At 45.6% G+C, this 22,224-nt stretch overlaps 3 protein-coding genes across 11 annotated transcripts in view; all 3 read left to right on the top strand.

The window, feature by feature from the left end:
- Positions 1–872, top strand: part of PITPNC1 (phosphatidylinositol transfer protein cytoplasmic 1) — a 74,848-nt gene extending 73,976 nt beyond the window's left edge. The window contains exon 10 of the mRNA XM_063409090.1: positions 735–872. Within this exon, the coding sequence (XP_063265160.1) occupies positions 735–740 (6 nt within the window). The 3' untranslated portion in view covers positions 741–872. The remainder of the gene's footprint in view (positions 1–734) is intronic.
- Positions 873–5,551: 4,679 nt separating this feature from the next.
- Positions 5,552–17,197, top strand: NOL11 (nucleolar protein 11). Its single transcript, XM_063409075.1, has 18 exons — positions 5,552–6,557; positions 7,924–8,037; positions 8,712–8,768; positions 9,315–9,460; positions 9,717–9,774; positions 10,316–10,454; positions 10,858–11,064; positions 11,306–11,382; positions 11,752–11,875; positions 12,546–12,649; positions 12,901–12,972; positions 13,751–13,935; positions 14,203–14,328; positions 14,486–14,707; positions 15,185–15,263; positions 16,087–16,179; positions 16,490–16,597; positions 16,902–17,197. Exons 1-18 carry the CDS (start codon positions 6,039–6,041, stop codon positions 17,013–17,015), a joined length of 2,544 nt encoding a protein of 847 aa, XP_063265145.1. The 5' UTR covers positions 5,552–6,038; the 3' UTR covers positions 17,016–17,197.
- Positions 17,198–20,710: 3,513 nt separating this feature from the next.
- BPTF (bromodomain PHD finger transcription factor) overlaps positions 20,711–22,224 on the top strand; it is a 52,350-nt gene continuing 50,836 nt past the window's right edge. For 5 of the 9 annotated variants that reach the window (XM_063409061.1, XM_063409060.1, XM_063409059.1 and 2 more), the window contains exon 1: positions 20,712–21,489. In XM_063409061.1, coding sequence (XP_063265131.1) covers positions 20,856–21,489 — 634 coding nt within the window. In that variant the 5' untranslated portion in view covers positions 20,712–20,855. Of the gene's footprint in view, positions 21,490–22,224 lie in introns of all 9 variants that reach the window. The other 4 variants (XM_063409055.1, XM_063409056.1, XM_063409058.1 and 1 more) reach the window with 2 other exon arrangements.

The raw sequence follows: 22,224 nt of genomic DNA on the forward strand, positions 1-22,224 counted from the left end.
CCGGGGCGCCCCCGGGACTCTCCATCCCCGAGGGGCTTTAACCGCTCCTCTCATCTGCCTCCCTTTCGCAGGGAACTGAGCAGCGGATTTGTCACTTTAATGCAGTTTCCGCATGGAAAGTTGGGAAGCACGGCTTGGAATGTTGTGGCTTTGTCATGAGAGAGGGAATTCTTTAGGTTTTATTAGCGGGAAAGCAAAACAGGCTCGGTCCTGTGCATGAAGCTGCAGCTACAAGTCAAGGGAAGGAGAGAGAATTTTCATCCCTTGATAATTACAGCAGATCAACAAACCATGACGACCCTTTGCCCACTTGGGTTCATAATCTAAATGAAAAATTTAAAACCCCTTTCAGCTGTATTTTGTTTGAAGTTCTGGAAAATGCTACCTGTAATGCTGACTGTATCCATGTGTGCTCTCTAGCTGCCTGTGGAATAGCTGGATTTCCCCAGCACTTACAGAGGCAGCAATCTTTATTCAGCTCAGAGCCAGGCAGAGGAACCATTAGTACGTGATTAATGTACTTCAAACTTTGTTTCCTTTACATTGTGCTCATTGTGCTCCAGTCAGCGCCTTACAATGGGAAGGCGTTCATGTGGAGAATCACTTAATGAGATGCATGATAAGCAATCATTCCCTGATATAGGATTTGGATGGAAGTAGTTTAACTGAGTTAATGAAATGATTGTTTGAAATTATTCTAACACGCCTTTGTCTTTCATTCCTTCTCGTTGAAGACATGACAATGGATGAAGTCCGAGAGTTCGAACGAGCCACTCAGGAAGCTACCAACAAGAAGATTGGGGTTTTCCCACCGGCAATATCTATCTCTAACATTTCCATGCCTTCCTCAACCCGCAGTGCTCCATCTAGTGCTCCATCCACTCCTCTCTCCACGGATGCTCCTGACTTCCTAACAGTTCCCAAAGATCGGCCTCGGAAAAAGTCTGCTCCAGAAACTCTCACTCTTCCAGATCCATTGAAAAAAAACTTTTAAGTTAACCCTGCATGTTTCCTCCTGATAAGCCATGTCTGCCACAGCAAGAGTGACATAACTTGATTGCTACAAAGGTCGTGGTGGTTTCTTGGTTGGTTTTTTTGTTTGTTTGTTTCAAATAATCTTTCCGGTGTGGAAAGATGACTCCTTTCCTCAGACTTGATACTTAAAACCTTCTGAAAAGTGCATGCAAGAGAAAGTAGTTTATATATTCCTAAAGTAGTGTTTCAAGCCATATGGTGCATCTTTCTGACATCAATGGAACAGTCTGAGGGGATGCTAGAAACGAAACCCAATCTTTCTGTAGCAGTGCTCTGCCTGCAAACCCTCATCTAGGTCACAGCATTTATAATTAGGAGTAGGTATTAAGTAAATCTGCCAAGGACTTCTGAGGCAAATTAGTGCCAACTAGAATGCAGGGTTAACAGAAAAAACCCTCCCACTTTCTTCTTTTATAACCAATTTTAAAATCTTTCCCACTCTCAGGCTTCTCCTGTGTGTTCATAAACCTTTGTACTCATTGTACTTGAACACCAACAGATCCACATTTTGCTTAATATGACTCAGGATTTGGGGCCTAAAACACAAACACAAATCTTTTCAAACCTAAAATATCACTGTATCAAAGCCCCAGTTGTAATTATTATACTGACTTTAAGGCCATTGAACTATTTCTACCTTGCACAGAATTTGTAAAAGGAACCACCTATTTCTTGTAGATAATGTATTTTACTAGCTCTCCCCTGCCCTTTTGTGAGCTCAGAGTGTTGGTGTTTATCAGTGGTGTTCTGTGACATGGAAAAAAGCAGCTGAATTGTGCCAGTTGAGAAACAAAAGCAGTGAATTCTGTCTTTTCCTTGCTGGAAGAAGAGTGGTAGTCAGGCTGGGAGACCCTGAATGCAAAGGGAAGAAAACAAGAGACTCCTTTTTCTTTCCTGCCTCACATCTTTGCTGAACAGAATAATCTGACAGAGAGCTGGGTCCGGGCACTGCCTCCTTTGGGGAAGGGGGACAGAATCAGTCACTTCAAAAGGCAAAGGAATCGTGGGTGATGTTGAGGAACCAGAAGTGCTCTGCCCGGTCTGTGTGTGAAATCACTGCAATCTCAGGAATTCCATTGTAGACAAGGATGTCTCCCAGAGGGAAGTGTAGAAGGTGGAAGAAGGAGAAAGATAAATTGCAGGAGTGGTCTCTTCCTTCCTCTTCAAAGCATGAACGGGGCGAGAGCCTTTCCCCGCTGCCCCCTTTGGGGCACTTTGCTCTCTCCCACCCCAGCTGCTGCTCGGTGGCTGCTGCAGTTCCTGTCTCTGGGTGACATCAACGAGCCACGGTTCAGTTCCCAGGGAACCACAGCTCCTACCCCAATCTCGATCCCAGTGGCTGATACTTTGTGCCACAGGTCATGGATTGGGAAAAAAGAGACTCCCCAGAGCTGAGCTGTCCCTGAATATTGAACACTCACTCTGGGGGTGCCCAAACCCGGGACACAGGGGCTGGAATGCACTGAGCTCCTCGCTGCCTGCAGCTGCAGCACAGGTTTTGTGGAATGTGTGGTATTTAGGGGGAACTTTTGGGAGCAGAAGTAATTCCACTGCCAACCTGCACTGAAACAACTGTTCATTTGTGTGACAGTGAAAATCCTGCAGCCAGCAAAATCCAGGAGCTCTGTAGGTTTGCTGTGGTCTGACTTCCTGCATTCTCCCATGTCCCGTCCATGCCTGGCTTTGCTTTTCCTCCCAGAGCTGGTAATTCCGAGTCATTGGTGACCTGATGGGTGATGCTGCTTTGTTTAAAAAGAAGTTATTATAATACTGAAAACAAAACTTTCCTACATTGGTTTATGATTTTGGCTTAACAAGGGTGCACATTATGGAATCATAGGATCATGTGTAATCTTTTTATTATTGATTTAGTATCAAGATTGGAACATTGGCAGCAAAGGGAAACCTTTGAAAACATAAAATATTGGTTGTTTTTTCATTGCCTGACTTTACAGAAAGAGTTCAGGTCTGCTCCACCTGAACGTCTGTTTCAATGGATTTTTAATTTATCCAAGGCAAATTTGCTCAGCTCTGTTCAGTGTCCTGGTGCTCACACGTGACTGTTTCTGGCCACACTTTGGAATCTGGGTTTGACACAGATTATTAGAGCACAGCAGCCTCACCTTTACTCGTGTTTAATTGATTGATTTCCAATACACTGATCACGATATTAAGTAGGTTTGGGGATAAGTCATTTGTGAAAATCATTAGCCTACCTGATCAGGACAGATTTGAATATCTGCCTGGGGGAGATGTGACAGAGAGACTGATCCTGGAGTGTCAGGGTGACAGGACACTCCCTGCTGTGCCCAGCTTTAGTGTCCCCCTGATCCTGGGGTGTCAGGGTGACAGGACACTCCCTGCTGTGCCCAGCTTTAGTGTCCCCCTGATCCTGGGGTGTCAGGGTGACAGGACACTCCCTGCTGTGCCCAGCTTTAGTGTCCCCAGCCTGGCCTCAGCCCTGGCAGGGTCAGGGACAGCCCCTCTGTCTGTGCTGCTGCCCAGTCAAGGCCATTAAAGGTCTGTAATGTGTCCCTGCTTTGGATGGCAGCACCCCAGGATTTCACTGCTTGTGGAAGTGCCCAGTGCTGAGTTCTGCCTGCAGTTATCACCCCTCTGGTCAGTGTGATCTTTAAATGCCTTTTTCTGTTTGCTTGGCTGTTATGTAGGGTAAGACAGCTTTTTCTAGAATATTCCCAGGAGGCACACATGAAATGGAAGGAGAAGGAAGGTCTAAGTATTTCAGTGTAGCACCTTGAGAGAGAAGGGGTTGTTTTCAGTACTGATTTTTCCCTTTCTGTTGTATTTTCAGACCCATTTATTAGGATTAAAATAGAGAGTTTTGCAGGTGTTCCTCAGTTGGTTTGCAGCAACAAACGCTGTGATTATTTACTATTAAATACAGCCTCAGAGCACGGTGAATTCAGCCATGCTTCTCTGCCACAGTGACAACAATTCCGTGATGCAGCTCTGCTAGGACTTGGCAAGGAATTTTTTATCAAGGAGAATGCAGTTCAGAGCAAAATCTGTGATGAGTTTGTTGGGGTTTCTATGAAAACCTCCAGGCTTTGCTTGTACTTTTGTGTATTTTGGATGGAACAATCATTACAAACCAATGGGCAATCCAGTGCAGCTTCAGAAGGGTCAATCTCCTAAAGAATCAAAAAGGGAGGGACCCACAAAAGTTGTGAGGAGCAGCACATTCCTGAAAGATGTACTTAATGGGATTTCTTATGAATGTAATGGTTAATTTTGTAAAGGACTGGATAAATCCTATGGAAAGAAACTATTTGACCTTGTTCTTTGGCTTTTTTGATTATTCTGGAAGGTGATTTTGTGACATCTAGTAGCCAATTTGCATTAATTGCTGCTGTAGAGACTTTGAAACTGAAATATTTGTTCCTTGAATTTCAGTTTGCAACAAGACCGCTGTACTTTGTTAAAACTGCTTTGAAGCTTGCTGCACTATAACTTCAAAACAATGTGTTATCTTTTGAAATAAGCCAAATGTATATGCTTTTTATGAATTAGTGAGTGCAGTAAGAGAGAATTCAAGATCTTGTCAATAGGAGATTTTCAGTTGCCATTGTTTGGACTTGGTTTTCTATGTGTAAGTTAAAATTGCTAAATAAGTCTAACAATGTTTTGCTTTAAATGAACAGCATGGTCATTGAATTATGATCTCCTGTAGTTTTGTGGTGTCACTAAAACAGGTTTTATTGGTTTATTTCATTTCTGCAATAATTCCATGTAATTCTTTTACGTCTAGTAATTAATTTCTTTTATTTAGAGCACTGATGGCAACATCAGGCAATGCATCACCACCATCAAAGAAGGACCAAGTCTTGATTTGCTCTGCACGTTCAATAGTGCAAGGCTCAGCAGGAGAATTTGACTGTCATTTTTCTCAGATCACTTAGTTTCTGTTTTTTCCCAAGTTATTTATTATTTTTAATATTGTATTTTCGTTGCATTTTGTTGTAAATAAACTACCAACAACTATTCTTTACAACGGGGCCTGTTTCCTCTTACTGGGTCTCCTGCAGGCAGGAACCTCCTCATTAACATGTGCCATTAACATTTCTACCCCAGCTCTGCAAGTCACTTCCTCAAAATTAAATAGCACGGAGAATTCGCTTTGTGAGGAGAACTGAAAGCACTCACAGCTCCTCCTGGGTTCTCTTGTGCCCCGGCTCTGTAAAGGTTTTACCGGGCAGGTGCCCCATCAGTCTGGCATTATCCCATTCATTTGTAAATGACCATTTGGTGGACAAGGAAGTTTTTCAGTGGGGAATCTAATTCTTTATGCAGGGTTTGGCAGCTCAGTGTTGTACCAAATAACGGGAAAATACTGCAAAAGAGACCACTCGAATCCTCTCAGGCTTGTCTCCAAGCCAGTTAATTTTAGTCAACAGAAATTTCCCTTGCACAAGGATTCTTTATAAGCCTTTACACAGAGACGTTCTCCATAGAAACGAAGCTTTCCCTGCTCCAGAGGAACGGCAGCGCTCATTCAGGGGGGAAAAGCTTCAAACAGCGTGGGACAGGGCAGGGGGAACAAAGAGAAAACTGGAAATGTTTCAGACTGGAAATCGCGCGGCGCGGAGGGGACACAGCCCGCGCAGCCCCGGGGACACCTCGGCAGCCGCCGGGTCCCGGTGCCGGCACTGCCCGGGCCCCCCCCAGTGCCCGGCCCTGGGCTTTCACAGCTTGGGCTCCTCTTCTGGGGTCGGGCTGCACTGAAACCTGCACACCCCCAAAATCCAGCACAGGAAAAGACAAAGCGGTGAAAACCCGAATGGGACCCTCCGGCTGCGCGGTCGGCTGGGCCGGGCCGTGCCGGACAATCCCCGGTGGCTCTGCGAGGGGACAGTCCCACGGTGGCGCACCCCGGGACAGCCCAAATCCCCTGTGTGTGAGTGACGGCCTCATTAACATCCACGTGACCTTCATTAACAGAGGCGTGACCGCTCTCATTGGCGTGCACGTGACCCCTCATTAGCATGTCTGACCCCTCATTAGCATACCCCCGGCGCTCCGGACGAGCGGTGGGAAGCGCGGCGGGAGCGATGGGCACAGCACGCGGAATGCTCCGGGGTCCCCTCAGTCAGGGCAGTGTCCCGGGCCCGCGGCGGTGGCGCTCTGTGGCGCTGTTCCGGGCACAGCCGCTCCCCTCAGCTCTCACCGCCCCTGGGCTCCCTCACAGGCGGGAGCGCAGCGCGCGCGCACCCTCAGCCACCGCCCCGCGCGCGGGGGAGGCGGGGCCGGGCCGGGCTGGGCGGGGCCGTTCCGCAGCAGCGCGCGCGCCCTGCCCCGACCCCGGCCGGCCCCGCCCCGGGGCGCGCGCGCCGCGCCAACTCTCGCGAGAGCCGGGCCTGGCCAAGATGGCGGCGCTGTGCGAGAGCTTCACGCTGCGCGGGCCGGGCCCCGGCGGCGGCGGCCCCGGGCTGTGTCTGGAGCCGGGCCCGGGCCGCGACCTGGTGCTGCTCACCGAGCGCGGCCGGGCCGCCACGCTCTTCAAGGTACCGCCCGCGCGTGCCCGGGGGCGGCAGCGCGGCCCCGGCAGCGCCGGCATGGGGGGGTGTCCCGGGCAGGGCCGGGGCCGCGCTGCTTCCCGAATTCCCTCTGTCCGGGCCGGGCCCCGCTGTCCCCGGCCGCTGTCCCTGGCGGGAGGCGGGGAACGGCCCCGGCCCGGAGCGGCTCCAGCCCGGCCCGGCCATGCGCTGCCACCTGCGCTCCCCGCTGCCCCCGCTCCCTCTGCTCGGGAACACGTTCGCGTATTTCTCCCTTTGCTGATATTTTCTGTCCATGCCCCGTCCCATAAAACATTTTCCCGAAGCCACAGGTACGTGCTCCCTGCAGTGCCAGGGTCTGGGCTGTCAGCTCGGGGTCAGCTGCCGTCCTGCTGCAGCAGGAGGAGTTTAGTGTGCAGCACTGAGTGTTCTGGTCTCTGTTATTCAGCAGACCATAGTAAGAAACTTTAAGGCAGGTATTGGAGTTTCTGTGTTTAGTTCATTATCACATCCATGTGGTTGGGGATTGTAGTCACAGGACAAGCAGAAATAGGTTTACACTGGCAGAGAGTAGGTTTAGATTGGATATTGGGAAGAAATTGTTCCCTGTGAGGGAGGTGAGGCCCTGGCACAGGTGCCCAGAGCAGCTGTGGCTGCCCCTGGATCCCTGGCAGTGTCACAGCCAGGCTGGACAGGGCTGGAGCAGCCTGGGACAGGGGAAGGTGTCCCTGCCATGGCAGGGGTGGGACTTGGTGATCTGCAGTCCCTTCCAAGCCAGACCATTCCCTGGTCTGAGTGTGTTGGTGATACAGCCTCCTTTGGGTGTTCTATTCCCACTGCCGAGACCACGTGTGCCAACACAATTCTGTTGTAAATACACCCAGTTGAGCGCACTCGGAGCAGTCAGGTGTGAATCACACTCAACAGGAGTTCAGGATGCAAAGTCTGCTGCTCTTGGTCTCAGTACTCACCTTGAAATAGGAAGAGAGAAAGCACAAGTCTGTGTGTGATTGTATTAGTCCGTAAAAATAAATTACACTAGTGACAAAATTAATATCTGTCCATTGAAAAAGCTGTGCTTTGTACCTGTGCTTCTTGGCATGAGTCCTTCAGACTTGTTACAGGTCAAAGTTATTTCTTACATGAAAATAAATGTAATTAATGTAGAGCTCCTTCCTGTTATTCTGAAATTGTTGGTGTTAGAGGTGGAAACAGGAATCAAGAGGAATTTCTGTGTATAGCAGTTTCTGTATTGTAATATTGTCATTCAGGTCAGATGTGGCTGCCTCACCTTTCCTTTCTGTCATGAGAGAAATCCCCAAAGTGGTCTTTCTTGTGTTACATTTTAATTGCAGTGTCTTTGTTCTGGCTGTAGATTTCGGATCAGAAGCCCCTGGGCTGTTGGTCGGTCAAACATGGGCAGATCCTCACCTGTCCTGTTGTGTGCAACTTTGAAACCCACGAGTACATCGCAGTTCATGACGACAAGGTGAGAGCCTCCATCCTTCTCTAGGGGGAAAAGGACTCGGTGTGTCCCCAGAGGGAGTGCAGGCAGGGAAGAATCAGCAGTGTGACATTTCTGGTTGAAAGTGTGGGGAGCCCTGGGCACAGTGGTGGCCTGAGCAGCTTCTGTGCTGAGCACCGTGGCCTGGGGGCCCTTCAGACACAGGAGATTCTCAGTGCCTCGTGCCTCCACTCCCTGAGCATGAGTTACCTCCCCTCTTGCAGCCTGGGTGACGTTTACAGCTGCATGATCATGGTGCTGGAATGGGTACAATAATTCACACCCCCATCCTGGTTTTTCTGCTCATTTCACAGTTAAAAGCTTCTCTGTTGTTTAGCATTTCCTTAGATCATGCTGAGCCTTTGGCTTTTCATTGCTTGTGAAAATCAGGCCATCTGTATCTCACCTGTCTCCACCACTTTGATCTATTTTCATTCAGAGATCTGCTGTGTTTTTTTCTTTATTCTTTCCTGTCCTTTCTTTCCAGTTCAGGATTTCTGAGCTTGGTTTCTATTCCTGCTGTTTCTGCTCCCCCTGGGGCAGTTCCCACTCAGGTCACTGTGAATATTCCCTGTGTGTTTAACTCCTGTTGCTGGTATTTTGAGTGCTGAGAAGTTTTTGTGTTACTGTTTTACCTAAAAATGATGCTTCTCTTACAGGTTTTAAGGATATGGAAGAATGAAGACATTAACTTGGACAAAGCCTTTAAAGCAACAGTAAGTCTCCTTCATATGTTCTCTTCTATGTGTTTTGGATCCTGGTGGAGGGAAAAAGTGCTCTGATTTTCATACTACTGTCCATATCACATTTTAGCTTAACTTGTGCTTCATGAAGTTGTGGAGTATTGCAAGGAGTCCACATGCACTGACTTTATCACTGGAGTATTTCTCTTAAAGTGATTGTCATGCCAAGGCCAGCATTTCTGAGGACCTTCTAAAGATGATGAATTGTGTTCTGCTGTGATGTGTTAAACATCACTCTGTGTGTTGCTGTAGAGCAGTTGTGTTTTCTCCTGACCCCGTCATGTTTTTCCTGATGTGATTCAGGAATGTGATGCTCATCAGGACATTTTCCTGACTTTTTGCTGGGTAGTGATTTGCATTATTTGTGGCATTTCAGCAAATCTTGATCTACGTTATTAAGAATCGTGAAGGTTCATCCTTCTTCTGTTACAAGCTTGTTGGAAGGAGTGAGAGCACTGAATGAAGCGCTCCGTTTTGAGGGCAGTGCAGCAGAGAACAGAGGTGTGTTTGTTGTTGCAGCTCTCAGCAGACGTGTGCAGGATCCACTCCCTGCCCCAGGGCGGGCCCGTGGTGCTGTTCAGGGGAGGCGCTGTCCGGACGCTGGATGAGCTCCTGGAAGCCCCTCAGCAGGAGATTGAAAACGTCCTCACAGGGGAGGACATCAGGTCAGTGATGCCACTTGTGATGATTCCTGCTCGGAGGAACGGGCTGTGATGATGAAGTTGTTCCCTCTTTTAAGGAGATGGGGGAAATCAAAACCCAAATCATGGGGTTGGGTGTTTTCTTCCAACACTTTTTTTAAAATCTTTGAGTTTTTTGTAAAGATTTCCTAGAAATTAGAAGGTGCCTAAGGAATAGTGATATGACTTCTATGTATAAACCTAGAATTTGGAGGATGTTCATCCAGCTTTCTGGTTTTAGGTGGAGTGGAGCTTTTATGGAAGGCCAACAACCTGTCTTAATTTTCACTACTGAGAAAGTGAGTTAAATACTTTTTGTTTTAAAAACTCTCATAGCAGGAAACCTGAGTACTTTTTCCAAAATCCATCACTGGTTTCATTTGATTTTAAGAGCTCTTAGTGGAATCGTTATCCTGATTTAATCAGTACAGCAGTTAAATGGAAGTTGTGTTGCATTCAGGGCTGAGAAGCCGGGCTCTCAGAACTGCAGAGAACATTTAAGAAGATGAAGTACAGTAGATATTGTGTGACTCTTCATTGTTCATTGTGAAGAACTACTGAATACAATGTTTTTTAAAAAGGAAATACACATGAATCTGCCTTTATGCAGATACTTCTTCCTGTAAATCCATTTGTTGCATCAACTAAGAATTTTCTTTACTTGTTAGAGTCTGCAGACTGCTCCAAATTATTCTGTATGTCCTATAGAAAACACAATTTCCTAATTCTGCACAACATCCAAAGTTAAGCGGTACTGATACCTGAATTTCTGTTACATCTTCTTTGTGTAAATTAAGGGAAATTAAATTAATTAATTAATTTCCTTTTTTTTTATTTTAGGACGGGGATTTTTTTGTCTATGTACAGAAGCCTCAGCTGAGTAGTCTACACAGATACAAGCTTGAACCACAGGAATCAGCCAAGCCACTGTGTTTCACAGCACATATAACAAACCAAACTGTCACACTTCTGTGTTTGTGTAAGTTAGATTTGTTAATGGATTGTGATAGTGAAGCAAAGAATTGTATGAAAGGAGATAAAATGTTCCTATTTATGAATTGCTGTTTAATATTTTTAGTTTTTTAAACTTCCTAGAACAGCACAGGTGGTAATTAAAGATTCCTGATACTTTAATGGTTGCAAAGGCCAACTGTTCCTACCTGTGCTGAGTTGTACTCTGCAGATCTCATTGCACCTTTATTGCTGTATCTTTATTTTGCTGCTTTGGATCATAAGAAGTCATTTAAATATCCTGGATTAATTCTTCTTTTAGCATCACTGGATATTGTTCTTTTTGGATGTCCCTTTGCCATATGATATCAAACAGGTTTTTTCCACAAAAATCGATTGTAAAGGAGTGATTATTATTTTTCTTTTGACAGACTCCAATGACTCTGTGTACCAGGTTCTGATACCTCTGCAGCAAGATACTGAAGAAGAGGAAGAAGAAGAGGAAATTTTGTCCAAGTCACTGCTACTAAACCTTTCAGTATCTGGAGCTGTTCTGAAAGGAACATCCCTGGTTGTCCTGGACAAAGACCACGTTGCAGTGTTGGGCAGTCTTGCTGCACCTGGGAAACAACCCATAGGTAACTTGAAAAATCACATTAAGACATCCCTCTTGTTCCATCTCCTGATTTAAAGCTCTTCACTTTAAAACCAACTTTTCTTTAAGTTGAGATTTAACATGAGTGATGTAATTTCAAATGCTGCCTGAGCTGTTTTGAAACAGTTATTTCTGTTTCCTCCAGTGTTTGTAACTGAAAGTAGCAAAGGCAAATGTAGCACTAATGTTGCTTTTTGGTCTCATCTCTCTCTTAATTCCCTCAGAGTGCCTGACCATCTGGAATACAAAATTTCAGACGTTGCAAACCTCAAAGGAGCTGCCCCTGGGAACCAGTGGCCAGGTAAAGCTCAGCCCTGGGTTTGGGGTGCTTGAGCTTTGTGCATTTGGCAGCGGGGAAGGGAGTGTTGGGCTGCAGAGCTGCTTTTGTCTTAAAATTGCAAAAGAGGAAGCTTAAAAAGGGAAATTTTCAGTGGATTTCATGCCTTAGAGCAGCCACTGCATTTTAGTACATCCCTGGAAAAATACTCAACACTTTTAATTTCTGTATTTAAATTCAGCTGTTAATGAAGGTTTGCTAAAAAATGTTAAATCTACTGAAAATCATTTAAAATAATCTGATCACTGACTTCCAGTTGTAAGGAGGTACACATCAGTGCAGGAACTCACTTTTCTGCTCATCTCAGTAATGATACACTTCAATATTTTGCAGTTGTGGTGTTATGAGGAAAAATTTTTCCTAATTCATGGGAAAGTGCTGACAGTGATTATGTACAAGTGTGAAACATCATCCTTGGCAGCTGCTGTGGGAAAGCTCAAGGACAGTCAAACCCCTGGTAAGATTTTTTTTTAAATTACAGTGTAAAGATCTTGTAAAAGGAAGATGTCTGAAATGGTATAAAAACTATTTTAACACAGTGCTATAAAATTAATTTAATCTAAACAGCTTGAAGCAACTCACACTGTACTGTGTTCCTGGCTGTTAAATTTACTGCTGCTGGGAACACCAAAGCACACAAATGTCTGAATTTATCGTGGCTTCACTTAACCTGGGTTGTCATTCAGATCCTGGAATTACTGAGAACACTGGAATGCTGTGATGAATACTGAAAACAAAGTGAAGTGCTGTTTCCTGAAAAGTATTTTCAAAGAGTTTGTAATTGGATAAGGCAATGTCAAACTGTAGTCTGTGAACTTCAGTTTAAAATTGTACTGTCATAGTGGTTTTAATTAAACACTGCATTGGTAAAACATTGCAAGTAATGCTCAGGATAAATTGTGTAATAACTTACTTCTCTTGCTCCCAGAGGCAAAATGGAAAAACAGAATAAAAAAGGTCATAAAATTACCTGCTGCTGAAATAAAACTGGCAACTTTCTTGGCATAAAATCACTTCCATTATAGTTTAGAAAGTATGTATTAGCATAAGAATTTGATGCAATATTCATACTTCAATAAATGTGCTGTAAGTGTTATCTTCATGTAGTTTTATTTGTGTGTTCTCAGAGGTGTCCCCATTTCTGAACTGGAATACCCTGGAAGATGAGGAGCTGGTGGTTTCCTTTCAGTCCCAGGAGCCTGTAGCTCTGAAAGCAGAGTCTAGAATGAATGTAAGTTAGCAGTAGGATCATTTGAGGTTGTTGTTTGTCTTGTCTCTTCCCCATGCTGCTACTTTTAGGTGTTGCAGCAGAAAGAAATTTCACTTTATCTGTTACTGATTGTTTCCAACACTGTTTCTGGAATTGGAGTTACCAATCATAGTCTGGACAGCAAGTTGACACATGAAATCTCCAATTATCTTGCTTGAAATCCCTAAATATTTTGGAGCTGAATAATAATTGTGTGTTTTTCTTTACCACAGTTAAGATCAAGAAGGAATGCTGCTGCTGGAGAACAGCCAGAGACAGTTGGGGAGCTCTTACTTAAGTTCAAAGTAAGTAACCCAAATATCCTCAAGTACTGTTTCGAATATTCAGGTGTCTCAGAATCTTCTGGGTGTCTCTTGAGCTGTTACCTCTTTCCATGTCCTCTTGCACATAGCAGGTTGACCAAGCTGCCCTGAACAGGTGAGTTGAAGAATATTTTTATTATCATTATTGTGCAAGAACAGCATTTGGGCATGATGAAATGAAGTTTTGTCACAGGAGTGTGTTTTGAGAACTGTGCAATACAGGGCTTATAACAGCTGAGTTCTGGAAACTTGCATAGATTTGTTCGTTTTTAATGGCAGTCTCTTAGAGTAAATAAGGGAGGCTATTTCATCTGAACTTTGCTTGTTTAGATTCTTATTTATGGCTTTAATTTTGTTGAAGGCATTTTGGCTGTAGGAAGTCGGAGGAAGTGTAAGAAATTCCACTGCAAATACAGCAATAAGCTCTTTAGTTCCTTTCTAGAACTTGCAGCAAGTGCTGTGATGGGTCACACAGGAAGGAACTGTTATCTGCAGTTCACCTGTGGCTGGACACCTCGGTATTGTCACAGGTGTAACAGGTGAAAAATCCATGAGCAGTTACTGCTTACCTGAGTTCAGAGTGAGCAATTTCCTCATTTGGCTCTTTCATGCTTGAGAGAAACTATCCTGTCAAAACAGAGTGGTGAGGGATTTTTTGTCAATCTTTTTAACTTGACTTCCAAAACAGACCTGCTTCCACAGGGCGGTTCTCACACGTGTGCCTTGTGCTTCTGAGTTGCACAGTATTTGTCTTTTCCAGGGTGCCTCTTCCTACATATTGGAAAATGAATTGAAAAGAGCGATGGCAAGAGCACCAACCCCAGATCTGCAAGCCACCATTGGCTGTGTGGTCACTGCCCTTACAGAGAGATGTAAAAATAATCCAAAGTACTACCCTCGAAATTTCCTGCAGCAGATCATTGAAACCCATGAGTTCTCCTACAGGTAGTGATTCTGCATTTTTTAAACTGTAAGGAGTAGTCTTTAAAATTGAAATAAGTAGAAATAAAGTTCTTTCTTTATAATTCAAGAATTCTGATTATCACAATTTAATACCAAAGGTGCTTAATTCCTTATGAAGTTAATGTTTTACCTAAAAATCCATCTGGAGAGGAAGATTAGTACTATTACCCTAGTCATCAGTGTAGTTCTCAGTGTGGACTGTTAATTAATTTAATTTCATATTAACCTATTAATTTCATATTCTTGTAGTTTATGTCCAGATTTAATGGCTGTTGCTTTGGAGAAGAACGATATGCCTCTCTTACAAATGTGCCTAGAACGGTTCCCAGATATTCCTGAAGAAGTTACTTACACCTGCCTGAAAGCATTTTTAAGGTAACTTGAAATCAGATTTTATTTCTTTTCTTCACCAAGTTTTAGTTCGATTTTTGTTTTCATAATAAGCTTCAAAGAGTTCATTGTGTGTTGATGGCATTGCTGATTTTAAAGCTAATGATTAAAAGTGTTAAATGTCTGAAATTTTCTTCCACAGCTTGAGTGAAGCCCAGCTCCAGAGTTTAGATGTAAATCTGGACTCTGCGATCTGTTACATTGACGTTGAATTGGACGATCAGGAAGTGAAGACTGAAATTGTGGAAAATGGCTTCAGTGCAGAGATGGAGCAGGACATGTGTGACACCAAAGTCCCCAAGGGAGGGCATTTCTGGAGCGCTGGTGAAACCTGCCCTGTGGGGCTGCAGAAGGCAGCACTGCTGTATCCTCTGCGTGGGGAAGGGGAGCCCCAGCACTGCATGTTTGTATTTGGGATTGCCAAAATTGCCAAATCCTGTTACTGCTGAAAATTTCTGAGCTCTCATCAGAGCAATTCCTACTCAGTAGAAAAACTGTTTAAAATAGAAATAGAAACATTTATAGCTTTTGCAATGTATCTACACCAATTTAAACTTAGTTTTATTACACTTTTGCAATGTTTTTTCTCTGCTTAAGAGAAGAGGTATCAGTGCTTTGGCTATTTGCCTGTTAAAACACATCAGGCAGTTCTGTAGTGGACAGAGCTGTTCAAGTTAAATCTATCGTGATGGTTCAGTTGCTGTAGATATTTCATGATAGAAATAAGATTCAAATAGAACTTGGCTCAAAAACCTGCAGAGATATTTTCTTTAGAATTCACTCTGGTTTGTAGAAACTGGTATTTTTCCTGCCATGTTATTCCCTTAACAGCACTGCACAGAAATGCTGTTCTGCATTCAGCTTACACTGAAACATTTCTTTTGCCTCACCTGAAAAACCTTCCAGCTCAACAAGCTGTTGTAAGTATTTTAACATTAAAAAGTGAAAGCACACTTATTTTGTGGTGAAGGAAAGGGAAGAGAGTTTTTCTGTTGGATTTGAGAAATTCACCATTCTTTCAGGAGTCTGAATAACAAATTAATGCGCAGAAATGAAATTAGGATGCCTAATAAGAGTTAATACTAAGGAATATCACATTTTTCTACGTACTTAAGTAATTTTCTTGATATTTGTAGTCCTTCCTTATTTTAGAAGATGTGAGAAACTTTTTATGACCCAGCATACTTGGAAAATGTTCATATTCTGTTAGCAAGTAATAATATCTTTGCTTGACTTAGATGTTTTTTAAGAAAGGAAAAATACATGGTAATTTAGTCAGTTCTATCAGAAACAGAAGTTTAGAAAATATGAGAAACAAACTCTGTATAATCCCAAACGCAATAAAAATCTAGATCCCCTCAGTTTAGGAAAAAACCCCACCAAACTGCCCCATTTCTCAAAATCTGAAATACAACCTCAAGAGCTGTGTGTACCTGAGCATGTGTGTGATTTCCCAGTCATTTCAGAAAACTCCACACAATTAAACCAAGCTGATCTTAGCTCTGATGCATCTCCTGGAACAGCAATTACCCCTGAATGTAGTTTACACTGAATATTGCTGAGAATTTTATGTAAGAGAACATAAAACTTGTTTTGATTGTGTAGTATACAGGCATCTATGTTGCATTCAAAAACAAAAAAATAAATTTATAAAAATTCTTCTGAATATTACCATATGCAGGACAAACCCCTTGGTCTATTAACATTCATCCTTTACAAATGTTCTGACTTTTCTACTTTCAGCTGTTTCTCAGGTATTTATATTACCTGTATGTGAAATGCAGTGAAAAAGTTAACACCACTCTCCCTGGAGTACGCTCTCCCACAATAAATCAGGTGAGCAGCTCATTCCAAGAGCTGTACTTCCTTCCCTTTCTGGGGTTTGTAACTGGGGTTAATTGGGAATATCTAAAATCAACTGGTGTCTGCATTCATTGTGCAATGTACTGTCTGTCAATGTAACATGTATGCAGCCAGATGTGACACTTAAACAATCAAACCCCAAATATACCTGAAAATATGCCTGAAAATATGAACCCATGCATTTTGCATTAGAAGTTAATACCTCAGAGTTGAGCTTTTAAAGCCAAATGTGTGTTATTTCCAGACTGGGAGGTGTAAGTATATTTTTCTTGTTTGTGTTCAGATCATGGATTGGATGTGCCTGCTGCTTGATGCTCAATTCACGGTCATGGTGATGCTGCCAGAAGCAAAGGAGTTGCTTTCAAACCTGCATAAGTTTGTGAGAGCCCAAGTAAGTTGCGTCTTCTGGGATAATTATTTGATTTTCAGTTGGATTCAGAATATGGATGTTGAGAAAGGAGGGTGACAGACAAAAACAAATTATGTAGTGAACCAAATAACGTGTGTCCTCCTCCATATGTGCCTTCCTGAGCATGAATTGTAGTTGCCTCTGTCTCATTTAGATTTCAAAAGCTGCTTTGTTTGGTTTAAATACCTTAAACTCTGCAAAACCACAGATAGTTCCACAGTATGGTGATGTATGAAAAGAATTAAAATGTATTTCACTATAAATGTCTCTGTTTTCTTCATTTCAGGTGCGGTTCTACTCAGAACTCAACAAGATTGAAGGAAGTTTGCAGGAATTACAAAGACTGAACCACCTGAGAGAATCTCAGACCTATTCCATTGAAGTGCTGGAAATCATTTGAATTTGAAATTCATTAACACATTTATTTTGTATTGATTCCTTTTATGACAAGGATGTATTAGCACTCCATATTGGGGCTGTCAAATGTTGTTTTCTACATAGGAGGAGCCTGGTTACTCTGTAGCTACATGGGAGAGTTGTAAGTTTGAACCTTGTGTATTAAAATCTCTCTTTTTGACTGGATGAGAAGCTGGATGTTTGCTTATATTTTCATGTAGAATTTTTATATGTGATCATGAGAACTTCCTAAAATACCACATGATTCTTGGCCAAACACGAGATGGTTGTGGCAGAAGTGCTGAGGGCATAACTTGCTGTCTTGGGCTTTCCACAACTTGGAAAGAGATGCACACACAGTTAAAAGGCTTGAGTCACTTTGGAAGGTTGTATTTATACACTGTCAGTACCAAATGTATGTAGAAGTCTTAAAAAAAAACCAACCCTGCAGTGGCAGCTGAAGATTCTTACAGAGGGGGGCTTCTTGGCACTGGTAGTAGTTGCTTTTAATATTTTGGACAAGAAAACCTATCTTGAATTTAAAACAAGAACATTCTTACCTACATCAGTTTGTTTTCTGTAAGTACTTTTTCAACTACTGAACACCTCAACTTAGTTAATGTCACCTATACTGCTTGAATTCTAGCATTTCAAAGTGTATCTTAGATTGGTTTTGATTCTTGTTGAAATACAAAGTGATGAACTAAAGTTTTATGTAAACAACATTTGTTGAAGATTTTACAGATATCTGTTGAATTATTCTTCTGATGAGGCATTCACGTAAAGCTGGCTTGTTACAAGATACTTGTGGGACTGTTCGTCTGGAATAGGGAAAATGGGACAGGAACATACTGCTGGATTTCCTGGAGTTAAGTTCCAGAAGGATTGTTGGGGACAAGATAATCAGTACATTTTCAGAACATCAAATACAATGTTATTTTTACTAATGATGTGATTGAGTATTAGTAGAATTCAGCATGTCAGTATGTTGATACACTTTGGTTTTCATCGTGTAAATAAAATGGCAGTTGGAACTATATTGAATTACCTCAGCAAAAGTCCTGCAAGCCCTTTCTTCCTACACTTGACTTCCAGGCTCCTGCTGAGCTCTCGTGTAACATTACTCAGCAAGGCTGTGGTGTCTTAGAAAAACGTTTGTGGAACTGATTTGAGAGCTGAACGTTGAATGCAATTCCTAACACAGGTTTGTAATAGTTTGGAGTGAAGGACTGGACAAAAGCATCTCAAAAATTGAAGTGAGAGCATATGCTTGCTTGTGCTGAATGCCATCCAGCTGTAGGTTAAGTTCTTTCCCTTATCCTTGGAGAAAGGAACCCACCCAGACAACAGCCTGGAACAACTGGGCTATTCATCTTCTCCAAAGGGCCTTGTGAAAGGAGGCTTTTTCTCCATCTGTCCTAAGGATGGAAGAGGGTAAGGCCTCCACCCAAAAATTCCTCTTCCTGCTTATTCAATTCACTTATAAATATGCTCATTTAACTCTATCAGCAGACTCCAAATAGGAACTCCAAGTTCCACATCAGTATGTTCTACTCTGAGTGCAATGGGCAGGTTTTGGGGTTGGGGTTGGGGTTGATTTCTCTGTACTAAGCTGTGTATTGAACTCATTTATACCCTGTCCCTGAAGGTAACACACCTCTCTGTGCACCCATTTCTCCACCTATAAAATGAAAATTAGTAAGTCCTATTCAGTAAGCACTTCCACATCACCAGCTGATGAGGGATGGGATTAAGAGGTGAGATCCTCTGGTTCACAGTTGAAAAGCACATGATTCTCAGCACCTTTGATCTACCACAGGGACACAAACCCCGCTGTATTCCAGAGGTGTTAATGCTCTCACACTGCTGCAGGCTGTGTGATTGGTGCAGTAGGTGCACTGGGTACCTTTGCTTGATTCTCAGTGGATAGATGGCACAGTCCATAGGTGTTTTTCCCATGATACCAGAAGGAGATAATGGAAAATATGTGTCTGTGTATTCACGTATTTAAAGAGTTACCACAATCCTCTGCAGCCTTGTAAGAGGTAGCAAAAATCAGCGTGACATAAGCAACCTAAAGGTAACTTGGAAAGGTTCAGAATCCAAATTGAGTGGAAAGGTGTAAATGGGGTTGGGCAATGTTGGCTGCTGCTGTGTGTCATCCTGTGCTTAGACCAGGGCTTTGAGCCTGCAACACTGCAGCTGCAACACTGATTATGAAAGAGCTGCAGATAAAAACTGGATATAAGAGTGCAAATTGGGCTAAACCCTGCTGCCATTGTTGTGTGCTTGATGCTGTGGCAGCTTTCTGAGTTTATTGAGGTGCTCGGCCTGAGCAACAAGTTAATGAACAAAAGGACTTCAAAAATTACTGTAGAAGAATGCAACTTAAATTACACGTTGGATGTGTTGCTGCCATGTTTATGGCATGACCAGTGTTGGGTTTAGCTTGCTCAGAAGTATAAGCAAGGGATTGAAAGAAATGAACATGTAAACAGACTGATTTTTTACTGATAAGACTTCTGGCTCTCTGAAATCCTGAAGCTGTCTCAATCTAACAATGAAAAGGAAGGGTGGTTGTAAGAAATACACGATGTTTGTGTGCCTTGGGCTGGCTTTCAGCTTGTATTGCTTTTGCTTGTGAAACTGGCCCTGAATTCAAGTGGTGGCATTGGAAACCAAACTGTACAACTTTTTTGTTGATTTTTACCTATTTGTGGGCTCTGGCAAATGAGACAACCAGAGGGAATACAAAGCAGATGGAGGCCATCTCTTTCCTGGTGCTCCAGAGAACTGTGGAAACAGAGAATAGAGAAAGTGGTAGGACCAAACGGTGATGGTGGGTCCCTATGTGGTCTCAGTGTTTGCTTTACACGGGAGCTGGCTGTGTAAGGATGAGCTGTAAAAGGGGTTTAAGGGGTCAAAGCACAGCCAGAGATGAGTGTCAGTGGTCAGGGGAGCTGCTTGGTGCCGATGGCCGAGGAAGTCTCTCCTGAGGGGACACCCGGGGCTCTGATTTGGGCAGGGAATGAAGACTCCCGTGGGGAGCCCCTGCCCGAGGCCCAGCGCGCACCTCGCTCAGAGCTGTTCCCGATGGGCCCAGGGCTCCCTCGGGGAGGGATCGAGCTCTGGGAGAGACCTCGGCCCCGGGCCCAGCCACTCTGCTGTGGGGAGAGGGTGAGTCCCGGGGAGGGCCGGCCGAGGGAGCGGCGGTGTCGGGACCGTGAGCTGGGGCGGGGGGAGCGCCGGGTGCCGGTAGAGGGAAAAGGGGCAAGAGGAGCATAAAAGGGGCGAGGAGCGGTGCCGGTGCCTGCGGTCGGTGCCGGGTTCGTACTCAGGCTGGGGGTCGGTGCCGATGTCGGTGCCGGGGTCGGCGCCGTTGTCGATGCCTGGGGTCGATGTCGGCACCGGTGGCGGATCGGGGATCGGTGGTCGGTGCCGGGTTCGGTGTCGGTGCCGGGTTTGGTGCCGGTGCCGGTGCCGGGTCCGGGGCTCGCGGGGCCGCCCCGTCGCGCCGGCTCCCTCACGGCCGCGGCGGGCGCGCCCCCTGGCGGCGGCGGCGGGCGCGGCGGTCACGTGAGGCGCTCGGGGCCTGGTGCCGCTTCCCCCAGTCAGCGCGGAGCGGCCGAGGCGCAGGCGGGGAACAAGATGGCGGCCGGCGGCGATCCGGAGCGGGGCGCCGGCGATTCGCGTTGAGCCGCGGCCCGCTCGGCCCGGCCCCCCCCCCCGCCCCGGCCCCGCGCCCTCCGCGGGGCGCGGAGCTTGCCCGTAGCCGCCTGTCCGGACTCCGAGCGCCCTCCCGAGCCGCCCTTCCCCTCCCTTCCCCCTCGGCCAGCGCCCAGCGATGCGGGGCCGGCGCGGCAGGCCGCCCAAGCAGCAGCAGCCGGCGGCGGCCGCCGCTCCGGCGAGCGCCCCGGCCCCGGCGGGCCCCATCGGCGGGCTGCGCTCCCGGCAGCGCGGCAGCAGCCGCGGCAGGTGGGCGGCCGCGGCCCAGGCGGAGACGGCGGGGCCCAAGCAGAAGGGAGCCGGCGCTGCCCAGGCCTCGTCGCCCGCCGCCGCCTCGCCCAGGGGGGGCGGCAAGAGGAAGGCGGGCGGCGGCGGCAGCAGCACCCCCGGTGGGGGAGGCAGCGGCGGTAAGGGCAGGGGCAGGGCCGGGGCGGCAGGAGCAGGGGGAGGAGGAGGCGCAGGAGGCAGCTGCAACAGCCAAGGCAGGGCTGCCTCGTCCAGGAGGAGCATCAGCAAAGTGGTGTACGACGATCATGAGAGCGAGGAGGAGGAGGAGAGCATGGTGTCCGAGGAGGAGGAGGAGGGAGACCCCGAGGATAACCAGGACTCCGAGGAGGAAGAGGAAGAGGAGATAATGGAGGAGGAGGACGACGACGACTCTGACTACCCCGAAGAGATGGAGGATGAAGACGATGCCAGTTATTGCACTGAGAGCAGCTTCAGGAGCCACAGCACCTACAGCAGCACCCCAGGTAGAGAGTCCGTGGGCGAACTCAAACAAGTCGAGGGCACCCCACATGCTCCCTCTAGGCTGGCAAATACGGTCCGCACTCCCCTGCGAGGATGTGAGGGATGCCCGCAAGCACTCCCAGGGAGAGGGGGATGCAAATAAGCAGTGGCAGCCCCCGGGACGCGGGGAGCATTGGAAGATGCTCAGGAACGCGTGCACGGAGAGGAGCAGGGAGGGCGGGCGGCACTTGCTGGAACAAGGGGATGCTTTGCGAATATTCATGGGGAACCTGGTGAGCGCAGAAATGCGCGATCCACCAGGACGTGTTGCAAACAATGTCAAAAGTGTCGTGGAGCATTCGCTTTAAATTTAAAAACATGGCAAACGAGAGGTGTGCCTTGCAAAGAGGTATTTTCAATTCAATACAGGAAAGGCCGGCTTGTGCTTGCAAATTCAACTTGATGTTGAAAGGGAAGGAACCACATGTAAGTTGAAGTGGCTTAAAAAACCAAAAAACTATAAACACCGAGAATTTTCAGGCTCTTGAGATCAGAGCTATAACTGGATCCAACATCTACTGGCTTTAAGACAAAAGTAGCTTTCCAAGGAGGGAAATTAGGTGCATTGTTCAAAATGGAGATTGCATTGTTATAGTTTGGGAAAAAGTGCACAGGGCCTCATTGCAAGGATGTAAACCTAGTTTGAGTTCAACACAAAGATTAAGAGGTGGAGGTTGAGTGAGAGGTCTTGCATTTAA

Source organism: Prinia subflava, chromosome 12, assembly GCF_021018805.1.
Source record: "Prinia subflava isolate CZ2003 ecotype Zambia chromosome 12, Cam_Psub_1.2, whole genome shotgun sequence".
In the NCBI taxonomy this organism is placed as follows: domain Eukaryota; kingdom Metazoa; phylum Chordata; class Aves; order Passeriformes; family Cisticolidae; genus Prinia; species Prinia subflava.

Excerpts from the sequence above, each read along its gene's own strand:
- NOL11 (XM_063409075.1), top strand. The coding sequence starts at position 6,039 with ATGTCTGACCCCTCATTAGCATACCCCCGGCGCTCCGGACGAGCGGTG. Across the intron at positions 9,461-9,716 it reads CTCACAGGGGAGGACATCAG|GTGGAGTGGAGCTTTTATGG; the intron begins GTCAGTGATGCC and ends TTCTGGTTTTAG. Across the intron at positions 9,775-10,315 it reads TAATTTTCACTACTGAGAAA|GACGGGGATTTTTTTGTCTA; the intron begins GTGAGTTAAATA and ends TTTTTATTTTAG.